The 18,748-nt window shown below is 43.8% G+C and overlaps 1 protein-coding gene across 3 annotated transcripts in view; it reads right to left on the reverse strand.

Moving 5' to 3' along the window:
• The window catches only part of dennd2b (DENN domain containing 2B), a 59,059-nt gene that overhangs the window by 14,137 nt on the left and 26,174 nt on the right, over nucleotides 1-18,748 (reverse strand). For all 3 annotated transcript variants that reach the window (XM_061670932.1, XM_061670933.1, XM_061670934.1), the window contains 9 exons: nucleotides 18,266-18,414; nucleotides 10,517-10,638; nucleotides 8,986-9,201; nucleotides 7,109-7,205; nucleotides 6,909-6,953; nucleotides 6,429-6,613; nucleotides 4,539-4,648; nucleotides 4,169-4,238; nucleotides 1,219-1,296 (listed from right to left, as the gene is read on the reverse strand). In XM_061670932.1, the coding sequence (XP_061526916.1) occupies nucleotides 1,219-1,296; nucleotides 4,169-4,238; nucleotides 4,539-4,648; nucleotides 6,429-6,613; nucleotides 6,909-6,953; nucleotides 7,109-7,205; nucleotides 8,986-9,201; nucleotides 10,517-10,638; nucleotides 18,266-18,414 (1,072 nt within the window). The remainder of the gene's footprint in view (nucleotides 1-1,218; nucleotides 1,297-4,168; nucleotides 4,239-4,538; nucleotides 4,649-6,428; nucleotides 6,614-6,908; nucleotides 6,954-7,108; nucleotides 7,206-8,985; nucleotides 9,202-10,516; nucleotides 10,639-18,265; nucleotides 18,415-18,748) is intronic.

An 18,748-nucleotide genomic window follows, 5' to 3' on the forward strand; every position in this document is an offset into this window, starting at 1 on the left:
TTACCTTTACCCCGCTATACTGCAGATTTTCATTTTTGCAATGGCTTTTTACAGTACTGTGTACTGTACAGGCAAGTTTGGATTTAGAGTTGTGCGCCTTCTATGTAGTACCACCCTGTGTCGCAACAAGCCAGGCAGCACTGAGGTTTATTGAGAGACATACAGCATCATAGAAGAATAGAATAAGTATTGGAGTAAACTTTAACTGACACGTAAACAGCTTGAAGCGAGCACACCTAGGCTCTTATTTGGAGAGCCTTGTTTTCCTTTCCTTAAAGTGATGTTAACAGGCGCTAAGCTTTAAAAAGTTGCTTCGCATAAGTTTCAATGTTTTTAAAGCGTGTAGGACGGGTAAACCTATATACAGTATGAAAAAAGTATGGTCTCTATTGTGTGTATTTTCACCTTTTGCGGGTGAGTGGAACGCATCCCCAGCGATAAATTGGACATTTTTTGGGTAAATATTGTATATATATATATATATATGTTTTATAAATCATGTCATCTGTAATCACGGTAGTACGTGCTTCAGACCTACTGCACCGTTCTGTAACATCTTCACAGTCGTGAAAAGGAAATTCGGTCAACTATACCAAACAAGGTAAACTCAAGTCTTTGACTCGTTCATTCGGAAAACGTTTCTATCTCCGTAGAACAACAAGGGTGCTTAGTCTACATTTCACAGTTGAAAGGGTTGAAATGCTTGCCCACATGCATCACAAAAGGATGCTTCAAATTCAACAAAGAATCGATATTTACATGCAGGTATTTGCATATTGTATTTAAATGACGCATAGTAGAGCCCACATTAGTTACAACTGCACAAGCTAAACAGATCCAGATCTGTTTATTATTGTGTATCATACTGTGGTGAGATACAGAGGAAAATATTATGATTACATTATTAAGATGCATGAGATTCATCAAAACTGAACATTATTATTCCTGCAGTATTTCTCAGACTTGTGTGTACCTCAAGAAGCATCTGTTTAAGTTTGTGTCTTATTTTGATCAACCCTGCTTTGAAATGTTTTGGTCAAAAGCGCAAACAAAAACTTTGGAAAATCAGATACTCAAAGAAACAATAAAAAACATGTTTCAGTTTAACGGACAGAACTACAGGTGAAGGTGAAATGTCATCGAAACTACACACACACGCGCGTGCGGTTTGTCGCTTATGCCGGCGACATGCGCTTGCGTGTGTTCGTATGAACTCACGGTGGAGAACAAGTCAAAACAGCCGAGCCTGCTGATGACACAGTAGACTTCTGGTAGGCGAGGTCCTTTCCCACTTGGCTGAAAGAGAAAAGACCAAATTGAGGCGCGGCGATGACGGGGTTTTAGGAGCTAAAGAAGGTCGAGTAGGATGGCTAAGAGATGGGGAATTCATCTCAAAATAATGGCCATGAATATTGTTGACCGATTGTCACTGAAATGTCAACTCTATTTGAGGTGAGCCGCTTCCGAAACACAGATGCTTTATCTCCGTCCGCCGATGCTATCCATCTTCCTAACGTACACTCGCGGGCCGAGATGTTCCTCGAGACACTCACGCGAGGCCTTGAGAAACGCCAAACCTCTTGTCCATATTAGGTATAGCATTTTCTGTCGTTTCTCCTCCGCCTTTCCAAATGGAGGATTAAATCAACTGTGTGGAGCTTGATTCAAGTGCTCAGGAATGCTTGCTTGCTGCCAACTTGCTGGACGGACAGAAGGAAGGAAACAAAAGCCACAGAAGGAGAGCGGCTCACCTCTCCTTATATCTCTATCAGAGTCTTCGACATTCATCTCATCTCGGCTCATCGGGACATGAAGTACGAGTGGAGAAATTCGCGATATTGACCCTTCGAAAATGTACGTAAACATTCTGAGATTGACCGAATTGCAAATGCCGCAGAGCGATGCGGAGTACCCGCAATTTATAAACTGGGTAGCTCGGGGGGAAAGAAAGTTCAAAAAGCTCTGCGGCCTCATTATGAAGAAGAAACCTCCTAAAATTACAAAGTCAGGATCTTTCATGGTTTGTGTTGGTTTTGCCTTTCACTTTTATATGCTCATAAATTTGAAGAGACTCAGCTAATCTGTCACCAGCGACAGCAAGTAAAAACTCCCCATGCCGGCACCGGCGAGAAGAAGCCTTGAGCAGAACCAGACTTGGCCGAAACAGGCAAACGAGACGGCTCCGTCAGGCCAAATTCAGCAGCACCTTTGCTACTTTAATGACGCATTCTACTATGGCTTCTTCGCTATTTATCTCTTTTCAAAAGTCTGAATGAGAGGGGACGTGTAGTCCAGATCAAGCATGTACTGAGAGAAAAACAACAACGAATAACTAAACACAACAGAAAATCAAAAAACACAACAACAAACAACGAATCCACCCATCCCTTTTCTTTACGGCTTCACCTCACGCGGGTCGCGGGCTGCCGGAGCCTTTCCCAGCTATCTTCGGGCGGGAGGCGGGGTACGCCCGGAACCGGTTGCCAGCCAATCGCAGGGCACATAGAAACAAACAACCATTCGCACTCACATTCACACTTACGGGCAATTTAGAGTCTTCGATCAACCAACCACGTATGTTTTGGGGAGGTGGGAGGAAACCGGAAGTGCCCGGAGAAAACCCGCCCAGGCGCGGGGAGAACACGCAAACGGCACACAGGCGGGGCCAGGATTTGAACCCCGGTCCCCAGAACTGGGAGGCAGATGCGCTAACCGACCAGTCGACCGACCACCGTGCCGGCCAAATAACTAATCACAACGACAAATGAAAAAAAGCTACCGGAAAAGGTAGGTACTGGTCGGGGATAAAACTCATCACTGATTGGGCGAACCTACAGGTAGAGGTCAGAATCAGAATCTGAATCAGAATCAAGTAGGTTATGGTGAGGGAGATAAGATTCATCGCTGATTGGACGAGCGAGACGACTTGATCTGTGCAGCCCAACCTCTTTTAAATGCGTATTATTATAAATGCTTATTTGAATGCCGTGATCAGTCCTGAGCCGATCTATCCGGTATCACCTCATTTGATATGTTACGGGAGCAAGCCACGTTAAGAAAGCCCACTTCCCACTCGTCTCCCAATACTTGACATGGTGGGCAGTGCGGGTTCGGCGCCGTAGTTATATAACGCAGAGCCACAAAATCGGACAGGTTACTCATGTCCCGAGTCAAAATATTATGTGATAGCAGCAGCTACGTTCGAATCACTGGTAACGCTCATTTAACAACAAAAACAAAAAACACACCAGAATCAGACGCGGAATAACTTCCTGGTCAAAGCATCCGATGAAGTCCTCCCTCTTGTCCAATCGGCGATGAGTCTCATCTCCCCCCACCAGTACCTACCTTAATTTCATTATGTTTTTTCATTTGCTGTTGTGATTTTTTTTTGTGGTTCTGTTTTTTAACTCGTCGTGTTGAGTTATTTACTGTTGTGTTTTGCACTTCAGGGCCACCGTACTTCGCAACTTTGCTCAACTTGGATCACTTTTCCTTTCAGTAATTTGATTGCTTTGGCACCAGAACATCCAACCGAAATTGAAAATATGGAATGCAGTTTTACCATTTATTGGATATCCTTGATGAAGAATTAGATGTTAGCAGTTGTCAACTAGTACACAGATTTGCCTCACGAGTAACATACTTACTGTTGTCATACTAGGAGGCCAACGTTGTCCTACGGAGGAAGGCAATGAGTGTACTAGTACATGGATATCCTTGATATCAACTAAACCCTAAAACGGAAAGGGTTTGAGCATTTATTTTCTATTAAGGATATCCAGCCCAATAGTGGAATAAAATGTTCCTCGTAAGACAAGCCATTCTACTGGTGCACTAAATTGTCTTATTCGTGAGGATATAAAGTATACTAGTACTGTATATGGACCTTAGGCTGGAGATCAAGGATATTGAAGCTGTTTGAGCATTTAGTTGCTATCCTTGATCATATCCATTTTAGCGGAATCATTTTTGAGCTACGTGATTTGTGCTTTGTCACACTGTGTGCATATGTTGATTTTGCTCCAAGCCCATAAAATCGGCGATGGCGTCATTGGAAAACCTGTCTCGTGCGCAAATGAAAAGGTCTGTCACAACAAACGAGGCTCGGCAGGGTGTGCACAGAAGCGCAGAGAGAGGGAAGGCGGGGAGCCGAGCAGTAGCTGACCAGCAGGCGTCTGCAGTAGCCGAACCTCCTGCTGCCGTCTTCTCCGGTCAACATGAAAGAGAAGGTCTCACTGTGCATAGAACAATCATTGTCACATGGTAAGGCATGGCAAAGAATGAAGATGGGCTGCATAGGTGAAGTGATCCATTGTATTATGGAGAAAACTGACACACGGTCGTACTCCAAATCAAGGGTCCGAATCTCGTAACAGCTTTGAAATTATGGTCAGAAAATCTTTTGGGTGAAAATATAGCAGTCAAAGGCCAGACTGTTGAAATCCTAGTCGAGCACGTGTGACACCAGAACTCAATATAATGCTTACTGACAGAGGTAGACAATGTGTTGTTAACGTTAGGATGCTCAGCTCTACCTGGAATACTCGGACACAGGGCTCCAGTCTTTTGCATCGGGGAAACAGAACTGAGGAATAGCTTTGAGCCTCTGTTCTGCCTCTCGCATCTGTTTGGTGAGCCTCTCGAGCTGGAGGAGAAGAGGAAAAGAGAAGTCATTCAGATCATTCGAACCACAAAGATCTCTGTGTGACTTCATCTTACTGCTATTGTGATAAAACTGCACGGAGACAATCGCTAATGCCCCTTTTCCACCGCTCACCACAGCTCTACTTGTCTAGAATCTGGTCAGCTGGAAGTCCGAGAGTGCCGAGCACACGTTAACGTTTGCTTCCCGAGTTGTTCTAAATTTGCTTTGTGTTATAAATAAATGGTGTCAAAGAATTTCTGACTGTAGCAAAGTTCAGAAACAATGTTTTTGTGTGTGTTAGGTTACTCTTGTGATCTGCTTTACTGAACACATCCACAAGGACAAGCACACCGAGCGATGCGCCCAAATGCAGCTTAAGCGGACCATCGCAAAAAAATTATAATTGACGAGTCTTCGCTGCAAACCAGTTGCTACCAGCACCGCACATTTACCGACACACAGCAGCGAGTATTGGGTTTTGAGTCTCCCCATACAATATATTGAAGTGTACTATTTTGTATTGAACCACAGAAACATGGTGCGATTGTCAAGGCCGCAAAAACGTGAAACAGGCGATAATGAAGGAGAGAGAGTGGATCTTTTGAGAGGCTGCTCCCAGTAAATGATGGCCCCATTCGCTGACTGCTCCCGTGCATTTCGCCAACTGAGACTCGATGCTTTTTTCCGTTTGTTCGTGCAAAAATGGCCGCAAACTTGACTGTTCACACAAACAAATGTGGACGCTCACTACTAACCAGGATTGCGTCTGCCAAACTCGTTTCATTGCTTTGTAGTTCATTTTGCTTGTTGCGGGATTACGCAAATAGATGAGTTGATGATGATTCAGCACACGGAACGTGAGACGAATTTCATTGGCTGATTTTGCATCTTTAAATAGTGCATCTGAAAAGCGGTGGCAGCGTCGCGCAGGCAAAATGACAGGCGGAGGGGAGAACTTTTCTGCTTCTGGGAACAATTTTGATCCCAGAAACAAAACGTATTGCCACGCAGACATATATGTGTGTGTATATATATATATATATATATATATATATATATATATGTATATGTATATGTATATGTATATGTATATTGTCCATTCAGCAGTGCAATTTGGGAGCTTCGGAATGATGTAAGCCGGGCTGACTTGGAGCCAGTCACAAGACGGACTCTTGCAATATCAATAATGACAAATCTCCTTTCAACTCTCCATTTCCTCGCGTCTGGGTCAGTTCATGGCACTGTGACAAATAGCGCTAGCTTCCCCAAGAGCGGTTTTCCGGGTGTACTGTCGCAGACTTGAAATGTAATATTACATCGGATGGGCACATAAATACAATTGCCACCCACTCGGGACGGGTTAAATCAGACAAAACATGGCTTTAATGTGGTTGCTGGCTTCCCCAAAATAATCGGAGCAAAAGATTTATTTTCTGCAACTTGTTTGTTGTCCACTAACACTTCTAATTCCATCACTTGTGGTGCTCCCCCAAATGTTCCATGGTGAAAACCGTCCGCCATACCTACAGCGCAAAAATCTCTTAACTATGGTGGTCTCCACCACTTTTACACCTGTTGCCAACAGCGCCCGCAATCTGTCCGAATGAGTGAACACGCAATTTAGCGTCTACTGTTCGGGAACATAGTAAATCAGTCCCTAGGTGAGACCCCTCGGTTGATTTTTATGAGACCTTACACAAGAGAAAAGAAATCAATTCACTTCAAATTCGTGTCATGCCAAGTGTAAAATAGGTTTCAGTTACGATGATCATGCCCTCACCTTAGGGAACTGGTAAGTGACCTCGGGGGAGTAGGAGTTCTTGCTCTGCTTTTTTTTCAAAGACACAACTACGAAATACTCAAAGAGTTCTCTCTCCTGCCACTCAATCAGCTGCAGCTCCAGCGTGCGGTAGCTGGGGGCCTGTCGAAGGATGGACTGCAATTTCAACAGCCTTTGCGTGTGAGCTGAAACACCAGTACCAGTAAAAAATAGATCACGGATCAGTAAATAAACAAATGCAGTCTTATCATCATTTCTTCAAATACACTTTTTAACTAGCACTGACATACTGTAAACATTCAGAAATCTTTCTTTTGTTGCCGAAGTTGCATTAACTACGAACATCCCAAACAGTTGGCAAAGGTTGCGGTCAAAATTTCAAAAGGTCAAGACAGGTCCCTTCATAAAAACAAAAGTGACATGGGAAACTCACAAAAGTCAAGCACCTGAGCCATGGAAACAGGCGATGTGCTCACTCACCTTTGAACCTGTCATCAGAGTCGCTCTCACTCTCGCTGTTGTCATCTGGGGGGCAGACATGAGACAGACAAAAAGGCTTTTCGAGGGCGCAAAGGGCAATTTCACAAACGTCTGCTTAGGCATTGGGAAGAACACTGCTAGGTGTATTCACGGCAGTTTGGCGGAAAATATTCTCCCTTTAAAAAAATGGCGGACCCTACCTCTCAAAGATGAGGTGTCGAGATTGGTCATGGACAGCTTTTTAAGTCTCTTCTTTCCGCGTTTACTGCAGTAGATTGAGTTGATTCTCTGGACCAGCTGTAAACAGAACACACTATCTGCAGTTTAATCCCAGCAAATACAAAAAATTCAATAAGAAGAAGTGGAGCAACAGCTAATAAAAGTATCAGTTATGCTTGAAGATAATACGGCTGTTAATACTGAACTTGAGCTGTCACCGAATGTCTTTTGTCTTTTTTTTAGGGATTCATGCAGCGTTTACATGAATTGACCTGTCTTCAAGGAGACGTATTATGCTTCTTTCCACCCACAATTTAAAACCCAGGTGTGTCGATAACATGTACAGTCATTGGCATGCTATCATCAACGTAATACCCCAAGGATCAAGAATTATATCTCTTTTTTTTTTTTCCCTTTCTTTCAAAAATCAAGCTGTTTTAAGGGCTGGCCATCTGCTACTATTACAAGTTGCCAAGTGGCGACATGCACATCAGCATCTCGCACTTTTTGTTGCATATTCAAATCATCTGCAAGCCATTCATTTTTAAGGTAATTTAAAATGAGTTTGAAATTATATAAGTGTTTTGGGATCATAGGTTGTGATGTATTTATGGATTAAACTATTAATATAGACAGTTCTAAACATTGTGGGCTGAGGGTCGTTAATTATTTGTGGTTCACGGGAGCGTTCGGTCCCTATGCCCCACGAATGATCGGGATTTACAGTGTAGCACTATTTTTGAAACAGCAAAAAAAAAAAAGGAAAATTATAAGAATACAGTCAGCAACTCCCCTGCTGCACGTCAAGCGACATATTTACCAACTCGCTCCAACGGAAAAACTGCGACACTCGGTGTTCTTAACGAGAAACAATGTTTTGAGGTTTTTTTGATGATTATTATTGATCCACAAGTAGCGTGGCGCAATTGTCAAGGAAGAAGCGCTTTGCCCCGGCCCCTGTAGCTATAATAATACAAAGAGAGGAAACGGGCGGCAAATAAAAGGACAGCGCGGATATTTCAGAGGCTGTTGGTTCCATTCATTGACTGGAGTGGTACAATCCCACAACACAGACTCTCCACACTATATATATATATATATATATATATATATATAGTGTGTATACGGTATTGTTACGGCTGGATGTGGCTTCATGCACGGAAACATAATTTCTGTTGTGCTGCACACAAACTTGTGCATTTGGCGATCCACAAGTACATCATTATGAAATCATAAATACAGTTAAGTATTATTGTAAAACACGGTATATACACTGTATTGGACTTGTGTTCTATTGGTACGGCTCGGCAATGGCCGCAGCCGGATGAATTATAGCTAATGACCGGAAATGTCTATTTTGGTTGTGAAAGCTTACGTGATACGACATGTTATTTTTGATTGGCCGTTACCGCGGCGACATGGCAAACACTGTTCACGGACGATTCCAATTTTGGAATTCAGCAAAACTAGTGTCTGACAGTTGGCCACTAATGAAAACCAGTTGCCGAGCCCCGCACACTGCGCAACAGTGGAATCGGTTTGGGCCGACTCGTTCGGTGCGCTCCTCTCCTTTCCTCTCCTCTCCTCTCTCACTGAAGAAAGGAAACATCAATCCGTCTTGCCTTGAACATCGACCTGATGTGTAGAAGCTATGCGGGTTATATTTTTCAATGAATATCTGTATTTTTTTCTGCATTTTTTCTTATGCCTCTGTGCCTTCCACTGAGTCATCTGGCGTGCCTCGCTCTTTGGAAACCGCTGCGCTAAACCAAAGCATTCTAAGAATCCTACAAGCCCGGAAGGGAACACAAGTTGAGGGCTGAGCGGAGATGTTTGTGTTGGATCCAGCGATGTGTACCTTGGGAATCCGCCAATGCCTGTGTGAGCCCAGGTTATCACTGGTTCTGCAAAGGCTATCATCCAGCGGGCCACAAGAGGAAGCTGATACACCCGTGTGGGGGAGGAGCAGCGTTTCATCGTGGCTGTGACGTTTGGACAACTGTGACACCCGCTGGCTCTTCCGGTCGGCGGCGCTCATGATGCGAAGGGACTGACTGCTGGGTTTGGACGGCAACTAAACACAGGGCAGAATATGAAATGATGAGGACTTTCAAATTGCAACTAGCCAAGTCTATTAACTGCAATATTAGCCAACATTTATCACAGTGATCTCGCAAGTCAAAACTTTGATCAGACACAAAATATGAGACTTGAGATTTTGATGATGTTTTTTTTTTTTTTATATGAGATTATTTGAAGGATAAGGATTCCAAATCCATAGTTTTAAACCTTTTAATATTACAGTAGACATTGTGTATGTATTCTTAAAGGTGACAATCCCATAAACGGGGGCGATTCTTGGATCAGAGATTTAGGAGTGCTGAGCACTCAGCTGGGCGAGATCAATTTCAATGTTTTGTACATTTGAATGCAATTTCTGTGAAAGAGAAGCAAAACACTTTTTGGGAAAGTCTATGACTAAACCATTCAACGTTGAGCCACAGCAAAAAAAGAAATGGATTGAATTTAGAACACCAACATATTGTAACTCTATTAAATTCTGGGATAAGACAACACATTTTGATACAGAAGCACCTCTACATACACATAAACAGCATTTGGTTTCTGGAGTAAACCAGCCCAAACCAAAGTGAGAACTAAAAATACACAAAATGGACCTTGGACTTTTTTCTGGGACTTTTACATGAAATGGAATGCACGACATGTAAAACACATGAACAAAAATGGACTTTTGTGAATACTGTTGCGTACTAAAACTAATACTATATATAGAATCCTCTCTTAGCTCCTCCTTCTCTAATTGGTCTTCCAATGTTAATGTGCATCCATCCAGTCAGTGAGTTTGCCAGTAGCACCTCGGCTTTAATGTTAACACATGCACATGACACAACAGCCAGCTTCTCGAATTCCGATTCAAACCGAGGACAGTTGTGCCGTCTCTGTCCGCCTGAAACGTTTCCTCGCGAGAAAAAACGTCAGCTACCGAACAACATAAACAGCGAGCTATGATTAAATGCAGCAAAAACGAGGAATGGTACTGATAAGAGAGTGTTGGTACCGAGTGGCAGAAGTTAAGAATTGTTCCATATATCTTGGTTTAAGCAAGGCACTTAATCCATGACTGTATATCAATGGAAGGCAGCATATAACTCTGAGCAAATCGTGTGCTCGGAGCCCGGTCCGCAGTATCCCGTAGGCGGGAGGGATTGGGTGGAAGCAACCACTTTGGAGATGATTTAAAAATGACATATACAGCAAAACAAAACAATAATCTCAAATTCGAATGGTTCTGTGATTTAGTTTAGGGGTGCTCGAGCATGGGCTAAAAATGGGCTAGAAAGGCCTGCGGCATTCAGCCTCGGGCTTACCTGAGGTGGAGAGTTGTGCTTCCGATCCATGGCAGTCCAAGATCTGCTGCTCTCCAAATGACAAGTCTTCCGACCCAAACTCCTCCGTTTTAGGTCAACATCTTCGTATGGGTTCTCCTTCTCTGTGGACGGGATTTTTAGGTTCAGTATATCTTAAATTGCGATAAACCGACTCAGGGGAGGAGTCCAAAAGAGAGAGCAAACTGTGCGGTCAAAAGGACAGCAAAGAGGTGTCGGAAGCACCGGAGGATTTTACTCTGGTTTGTGTGTAAGGCAAGGAGGAAAGAAAGGTAAGTCAAAGGTCATTCCCAGTTGGATCTCGCTTTTTCAAAACAGTTGCTGTTGGCACTGGGCCCAACAGAACCCGATGAGCCGAGCTGAAGCTGACGAGTCACCGTCCGGGCGCGCAAACCGTCTGCTCCACTGAGGAAGATGAGACTCATCTTCATCGAGATTTCTTTGTTTGATAAGACATTTGGATAAGTCATTTCCTTTCCTGCGAGATGGTAAATCAGATGTTTGTCCAGCGTTCAGAATATAACAAAATTAAACAAGCTTCTTGCGCATAGAACGTTGATATTGCAACGAAAGAACGGGCCATTGATGTAAACAACGATAATTGCATTCTAACCACGATCTCAATTTTCACTTCACTTCGCAGTATCGTTAGTATTGTACAGCTACATCTGGCGGTCTACGCTCATTGTTTAGCTTACCAAGCCGCAACTTTTATTGTTTGGGTTGACTCTGAAAGCTCTCAACGTGTTGTTTTTGGCGGAGACAAGCAGCTGCTTTTAGAGGAAAAGAACTCAAACCCAGTGTACATTACCTTCTTAACACCAACTCGGTAACAAGACACAGTTGGCAATAAGATATTTCTCGTAGGGGTTGAGGTAAAAAAAAAAAAAAATCTAGCTGAAATTGAGTGAATATGAAATATCACCAAGTTAAAAGAGGCATACAGTATTCATCTCTATATATATCTATATATACAGAGATATATAGCTATATCTCTATATATGTGTGTGTATCTATTTATCTATCGGCGGCCGACTGGTTAGAGCGTCCGCCTCACAGTTCTGAAGACCCGAGTTCAATCCCCGTCCCCAGCCTGTGGGGAGTTTGCATGTTCTCCCCGTGCCTGCGTGGGTTTTCTCCGGGCACTCCGGTTTCCTCCCACATCCCAAAAACATGCGCGGTAGGTTCATTGAAGACTCTAAATTTCCTGTATTGTGAGTGCCAATGGTTGTTTGTTTGTATGTGCCCTGCGATTGGCTGGCAACCAGTTGAGGGCGTACCCCGCCTCCTGCCCGACGACAGCCGGGATAGGCTCCGGCACGCCCGCGGCCCGCGTGAGGAGAAGCGGCTCAGAAAATGGATGGATGGATGGCTATTTATCTGTCGAGCTACCGTATCTATCCAGCTCTAGAACCTTGACAGCAGAGTCTGGATTTTGTCAGCTGTGCCTTTCAGACAGAAATCGACAAAGACATTGCTATGCACATTCACAAAGCCAATGCGGATCATTCCATCAACAAGATGTATTGGCGATGTCAGCGTATGCAACATAAGCCACACTTTTCCAGATCGAATAAGGGACGCTTCAACCTAAACGAGTCCTAAATGCAACATCAGTATGAAGGATCAATACATAAAGTAAGCAGTCCAGTAAGACATTGTGTTGCTTTTTTATATGCGCGTCTGTTCAAAGACGTCAGCTGTAGCCGACATAGGTTTTAAACTTGAACAGCTGCACACAAAAAAAAGCTGTCTGAATGAGAATGTTTCTTAAAGACTGCCGTGTGAAAGTAGCCTTTGGTACATGATCTACGTGGTTGACAAGTCAACATTTCGGAAGAAAAACACACATGACTCCACAAGTGCATTTTGCCAAAAACCCGGTACTGGTGATTGCATAAAAGTAATATACAGTATGTCATGTACACGTCCTGGCTTCTCAGAACCATAGCAGCCGAGACTCAAGTGCCTCTGCTGTATCAGGTAAAATACAGCACGTGAACTTCTGCAGAGAAACAGTATTTTACTTAGCTATCGATATAAACTTAAGACAGTATTCTCCATTCTCTAAACATTCAACGTAACTTGTAAGCAGATAACCGAAGGGAATCGTAGGATCCCACAGATTACTACGAGTTCCTAAGCCTTAAGCGGTACATCAAAGGTGAAGAGCTCCTACGTGGAATTGCTGCTCCACCGTAATATAGTAGTTCAACCTCTGAACTTGTAAATGGATACAATAAAATAGGATGGGCCAGTGCTAACTTCTTTTAAATTTCAGACCTTGCAACTTGAAAAGAAAGAAATGGAAAGCTCTCCTACAAGGGAAAGGAACATAATATAGCTATCAAATAGGTGTTTAGCTACTTCCAGAGGGGAAACACATGAACTCAGGAGGATGTCAAACAATGAGTGTGTGTAGAGTGTGTTTACCGTTAACCTGCCTCCAGATCTATTTTCTGTTATTTTATGGCTCACTTTTAAACTTCGAGTGGAGAGCAGAAACAACATATCGAAGATTTGCTTTCCTGAATGACCTTTTGTGTGTATCATCAGGGTTAAGCAGAATAAGAAAGGCTTGCACGACCCCGTGCTGTGCAGGAACTCCATTAAACTGAAGCAGTTGTGTAATGAGAGCCTGCTGGGAAAATTATACGTCTGTGGAGCAGCTAATGTACTGCAGGGTACTATTTACTGCACTCCAACACACAGTATAACGCAGAGGGGTGGACACACCTCAACTCCGCTCTGTGATTGAACATCTCTGTGTACACAATGGAATCTCCAGCCAGGGTGAGGCACTGAACAAACTATGATGACTGTATCAGCTTACCCAATGAAATGGACACGCGACAGTATAGAAACCGATTGTGCATGACAAAATAGTACATTTAGCAGCAGTGCGCACAACATTTAGGTTGTCCTTCCTGAACACATTCTGACTGGAATCTCATTAACCAACCACATTGGGTGGCGGACAATAGTATCGATAAAATAACACCATAACACGCTCAATAGCACTAGTTAAAAGCCTTCAAGAGTCTAAGCAGAAACGCATGTCAATGACGGTAACACATTAGCGTGTCATTAAAATCAACTCAATCACAGCATCGGTGTTGTAAAGTATGTGATTCGTCTTCTGCTTCAACGATTTCCCAGTTGACACGTCATGAATACATTACACTTGTCTGGCCTTCCTATCTCAGTGATGCAACTGCAACACAGCCACAGCAGGAACACAACTGATTTACATTCTAATGTCCACATGAGGAGTGTGGACATTAGCGCAGGCCAGAAAAGCAGAGACTTTCTTGTAGGTGTCTTATAGGACACTTGAAAGTGGATTCAAATATTTGTTTCTGAACACATTATACATGTTACTAATAACATGCAAAGACTGACAACAATTCCAAAGAAGTGGGGACATTGTGTTAAACATAAATAAAAACAGAATACAATGATTTGCAAATCATGTTCAACCTATACTGAATTGAATACACGACAAAGACAAGATATTTCATGTTCAAACTGATCAACTTGATTGTTTTTCGCAAATAATCATTGAGTCCGAATTTGATGGCTGCAACACGTTCCAAAAAAGCTGGGATAGGTGGCAAAAAAGACAAAGTGAGAAAGTTGAGGAATGCTCATCAAACACCTGTTTGGAACATCCCACAGGTGAACAGGCTCATTGGGAACAGGTGGGTGCCGTGATTGGGTAGAAAAAGGAGCTTCCCTGAATTGCTCAGTCTTTCACAAGCAAAGATGGGGCGAGGTTCACCTCTTTGTCAACAAGTGCGTGAGAAAATAGTCCAACAGTTTAAGGACAATGTTCCTCAACGTACAATTCCAAGGAATTTAGGGATTTCATCATTTAGGGTCCATAATATCATCAAAAGGTTCGGAGAATCTGGAGAAATTACTGCATGTAAGCGGCAAGGCCGAAAACCCACATTGAAAGCCTGTGACCTTCGATCCCTCAGGCGGCACTGCATCAAAAAGCCGACATCGATGTGTAAAGGATATCGCCGCGTGGGCTCAGGAACACTTCAGAAAACCAATGTCAGTAAATACAGTTCGGCGCTACATCCGGAAGTGCAACTTGAAACTCTACTATGCAAACCAAAAGCCATTAATCAACAACACCCAGAAACGCCGCCGGCTTCTCTGGGCCTGAGCTCATCGAAGATGGACTGACGCAAAGTGGAAAAGTCTTCTGTGGTCCGACGAGTCCACATTTCAAATTGTTTTTGGAAATTGTGGACGTCGTGTCCTCCGGGCCAAAGAGGAAAAGAACCATCCGGATTGTTATGGACGAAAAGTTCAAAAGCCAGCATCTGTGATGGTATGGGGTTGTGTTAGTGCCAATGGCATGGGTAACTTACACATTTGTGACGGCACAATTAATGTTGAAAGGTACATACAGGTTTTGGAGAAACATATGCTGCCATCCAAGCGACGTCTTTTTCATGGACGCCCCTTCTTATTTCAGCAAGACAATGCCAAACCACATTCTGCATGTGTTACAACAGCGTGGCTCCGTCGTAAAAGAGTGCGGGTACTTGACTGGCCTGCCTGCAGTCCAGACCTGTCTCCCATTGAAAATGCGTGGCGCATTATGAAGCATAAAATACGACAACGGAGACCCCGGACTGTTGAATGGCTGAAGCTGTACATCGAGCAAGAATGGGAAAGAATTCCACCTACAAAGCTTTTAGACTTTATCAGTTTGAACATGAAATATCTTGTCTTTGTAGTGTATTCAATAAAATATAGGTTGAACATAATTTGCAAATCATTGTATTCTGTTTTTATTTATGTTTAACACAACGTCCCAACTTCATTGGAATTGGGCTTGTATAAAGCTATAGCGTTCAACTGATTTCACCATTTCAGTTTTCCTGATATATATATATATATTTATTTTTTGGGCCATGGCTGAACAGCACCACATGACACAATTTGGAATCCAGCCTGACTCGCATCTCACCCCTAGAATTTAAGAACTTTTGAGCGGTTAGCTAGCTAGCAATGTCGACACCACTTTAGCGCGCCTCGTTGTCGGCCGTGAGTGCACACACATCACCAAAAAAAAATTATAAGAAAAAAAAAATAAAGACTTCCGACTTGACGGCCAGTTTATGGACTGGGGCTTCCCATAGATCCTACTGGTGGCTGGAATTATTCCAGAGGCTTCAAGCGGATATATTTTTGCGGCTCAATCATGTAATGGACACTTTTGTGTTGGCATGAGAAAGATGCTGGATGAAGAATCATCCATTTTTCCAGGTCTTAGAAGTGGTATTTGATTGACAACTGACAGTTGAGCGGGGTGTGATTTCCGCTGCTTCAGCAGACATGCCAGCAGCTTTTAAGAGCAAAGAGAATATCTTGATTTTTCCACCATTTTGAAGGCTCATTTTTTTTATACTTGGCAATTTAATTTTAACATTCAAATTTGGCAGGGTTGTTAACAACACTCTTCTTTATGGTGTTTGTATGTCAGTTACATGACATTTATTTTCACTTTAGGACCTTTAAGCAAAAGATGCTTCAAAGATGGATCGTCTGGCCTGTAAAATACAGCATTGATGTTTGAAAATGGTCTTTTTTGAGGGGGGAAAAAGACATTGGTAAATGGCCACTCTGTGCTGCGAACTCCACACAACCTGGCAAACAACGGGGCCCTTTGTTGGAATTTCAATGTTCTTACGCACTCTAGAAGAGTACAACACATTATCAGCTTCAGTGAACTGCTGATGAGCACAGTACTGATCAGTCATTGAAAAAGAACATGAAATAAAATCAACAATATAATCCTGGGATATAACGTGTATCAAAACATGTCACCCATATTTGGATTTTAATGAGGATTTACCATGCAAGCAGCTTTTTTTTTTTGTTTGTTTTTTTTGTTTGTTTTTTTAAACTGAACTTCATATCACAGTTTCATCATGAGACACATTATTTATGCTATTCCACGCCAAGCTTTACTCACGCTGACACTCATTTCCAGCACATTAAGTATGCCCATGGGAGCTGACAATGAGAATGGGCAGAAGGCCTGCGGGCATTTGCTTGTGGAAAGGAATTTGGCTTCAACATGTCCAGCATTTCATGGACACATGATCTCAAAAGTAATGACTCCGTGCAGTTTACAGTAAACTACTCAACATCCATGTAAGATCTTCAACTCTTGTTTTCATAGGCAGAGAGAAAGTCAAAGTTACTGATTGCAAAGTGTTATTCACTTCTCGTTTGATTGTCCAATGTAAACTGCAAACAAAAACCAAAAAGGGCTTCAAAGACCACTTCCATGCTGACCCATTTGCTGTATGCGTCACACCACTACACAGCACAAATGCTGGAGCAGGGACAAACCCGACAAGGACTAGCACATTATCTCCTTCTGGAAGAAGGAGGGTCTGTTGTATTCTGTTTTATACATAACACTCAACAACTGTCAATTAGATACACTTACAATTTATTTGACATATGTTCCAGCCATCCATTTTCCTCTGCTTATACAACGTCGGGCCGCGGGGGCAGCAGCTTAAGCAGGGAAGTCCAGGCTTCCCTCTCCCCAGTCACTTCGTCCAGCTCTTCCGGGGGATCCCAAGGCGTTCCCGGGCCAGCCGAGAGAAACAGTCTCTCCAGCGTGTCCTGGGTCATCCCCGGGACCTCCGCCCTGCGGGACGTGCCCGGCACACCTCACCAGGTAGGTGTGCACCAACAGGTTCGGGTATTGCCGCCGCAACAGGCATCGACAACCTTACGGCCACAGCTCCGGTCATCCGTCTCAAAAATGGAGGCAAGGAACATGGTCCACTCGAACTCAATGTCCCCTGCCTCCCCCAGGACGTGGGCGAAGTTCTGTCGGAGGTAGGAGTTGAAGCTCCTTCTGACAGGGGACTCTGCCAGATCTCTCCAACCGACCCTCACTATACGTTTGGGTATTCCAAGTCAGGCCGGCATCTTCAACCACCATGGGAGGCAACTCACCAGCAGGCGGTGATCGTTTAACAGCTCCGCCCCTCTCTTCACCCGAGTGGCCAGTGTTCGTTATGGACAATCCGGAAATCCAATAACAGAACACCACTTGGGTTATGGATGGGGGGCGGCCATTCCTCCCAATCATGCCTCTCCAGGTCTCAGTGTCATTGCCCACGTGAGCATTGACGTCCCAGCAGAATGAGGAAGTCACCAGCGGAAGCTACTACTCTACTACTACTACTCTACTACTGAACTGCTGTTTGGTGCATAGACACAGACAACAGTCAAGACCCGTCACCCCACCCGAAGGCGGAGGGAGGCTACCCTCTCCTCCACCGAGATAAACCAAAACGCACAGTCACCGGGTCGGGGTGGCAATAAGTATGCCCACACCTGCTCGACGCCTCTCACCATGGGCAACTCCACAGTAGAAAAGAGGACTGGTACCGGAGCCCAAGCTGTGTGCGGAGGTAAGGCCGACGATATCTAGTCGGACCCTCTCAACCTCGCACACCGGCTCGGGCTCTTTCCCTGCCAGAGTGGTGACATTCCACGTCCCTACAGCCAGCTTCGGTAGCCGGGGATCAGACCGCCAAGGACGCTGCCTCGGGCCGCCACCGAGCTCAGTACGCGCCCGACCCCCTTGGCCCCTCCCACAGGCGGTGAGCTCATGAGAAGATGTTTCAATCAAAAGTGTAATTAGTAGGAAATGGAGACTTTCCCTCCAAGTATGCTTACCTATTATGTCCTCATACGCATTCTCTTCTAAAGTGCTTTTGGGATTGGGTTGACTCTGCTGCGTCTCTGCGGTTAGTGTGCCATTCTCTGTGGGCAAAGAGGGGTGTGACGACGGGAGGTTTGCAGCATCCTCTGATTCGCAAGGCTCTCTAAACAAAAAGAAAGTCAAATTAGGCTGATTGTAAATGGGTGGATTCTTAATAAGTACAGATAGAAGCAAATAGAAAAAGTTCATCATCACAGAAGAAGGCAGACAAAGGCTCAACTTTTAGTACTTACAAATTCAGCAAATTCCTCAAAAAAGCCTTAATCAGCAAATGCTAACGGAAATATGAAACAAACTCACCAGACAAATCCGTAATCAGTGTCATGTGGATATTTACTTCTATTTCTGAGTATTCATTGCACATTGATGTTCACATTATGGCTGTGTTTGTGGTGCATTAGCGCTAGGATCTACATGGACAGTATGGCACTGCCGAA

The sequence above is a fragment of the Phycodurus eques genome, chromosome 2 (genome assembly GCF_024500275.1).
Source record: "Phycodurus eques isolate BA_2022a chromosome 2, UOR_Pequ_1.1, whole genome shotgun sequence".
In the NCBI taxonomy this organism is placed as follows: Eukaryota; Metazoa; Chordata; class Actinopteri; order Syngnathiformes; family Syngnathidae; genus Phycodurus; species Phycodurus eques.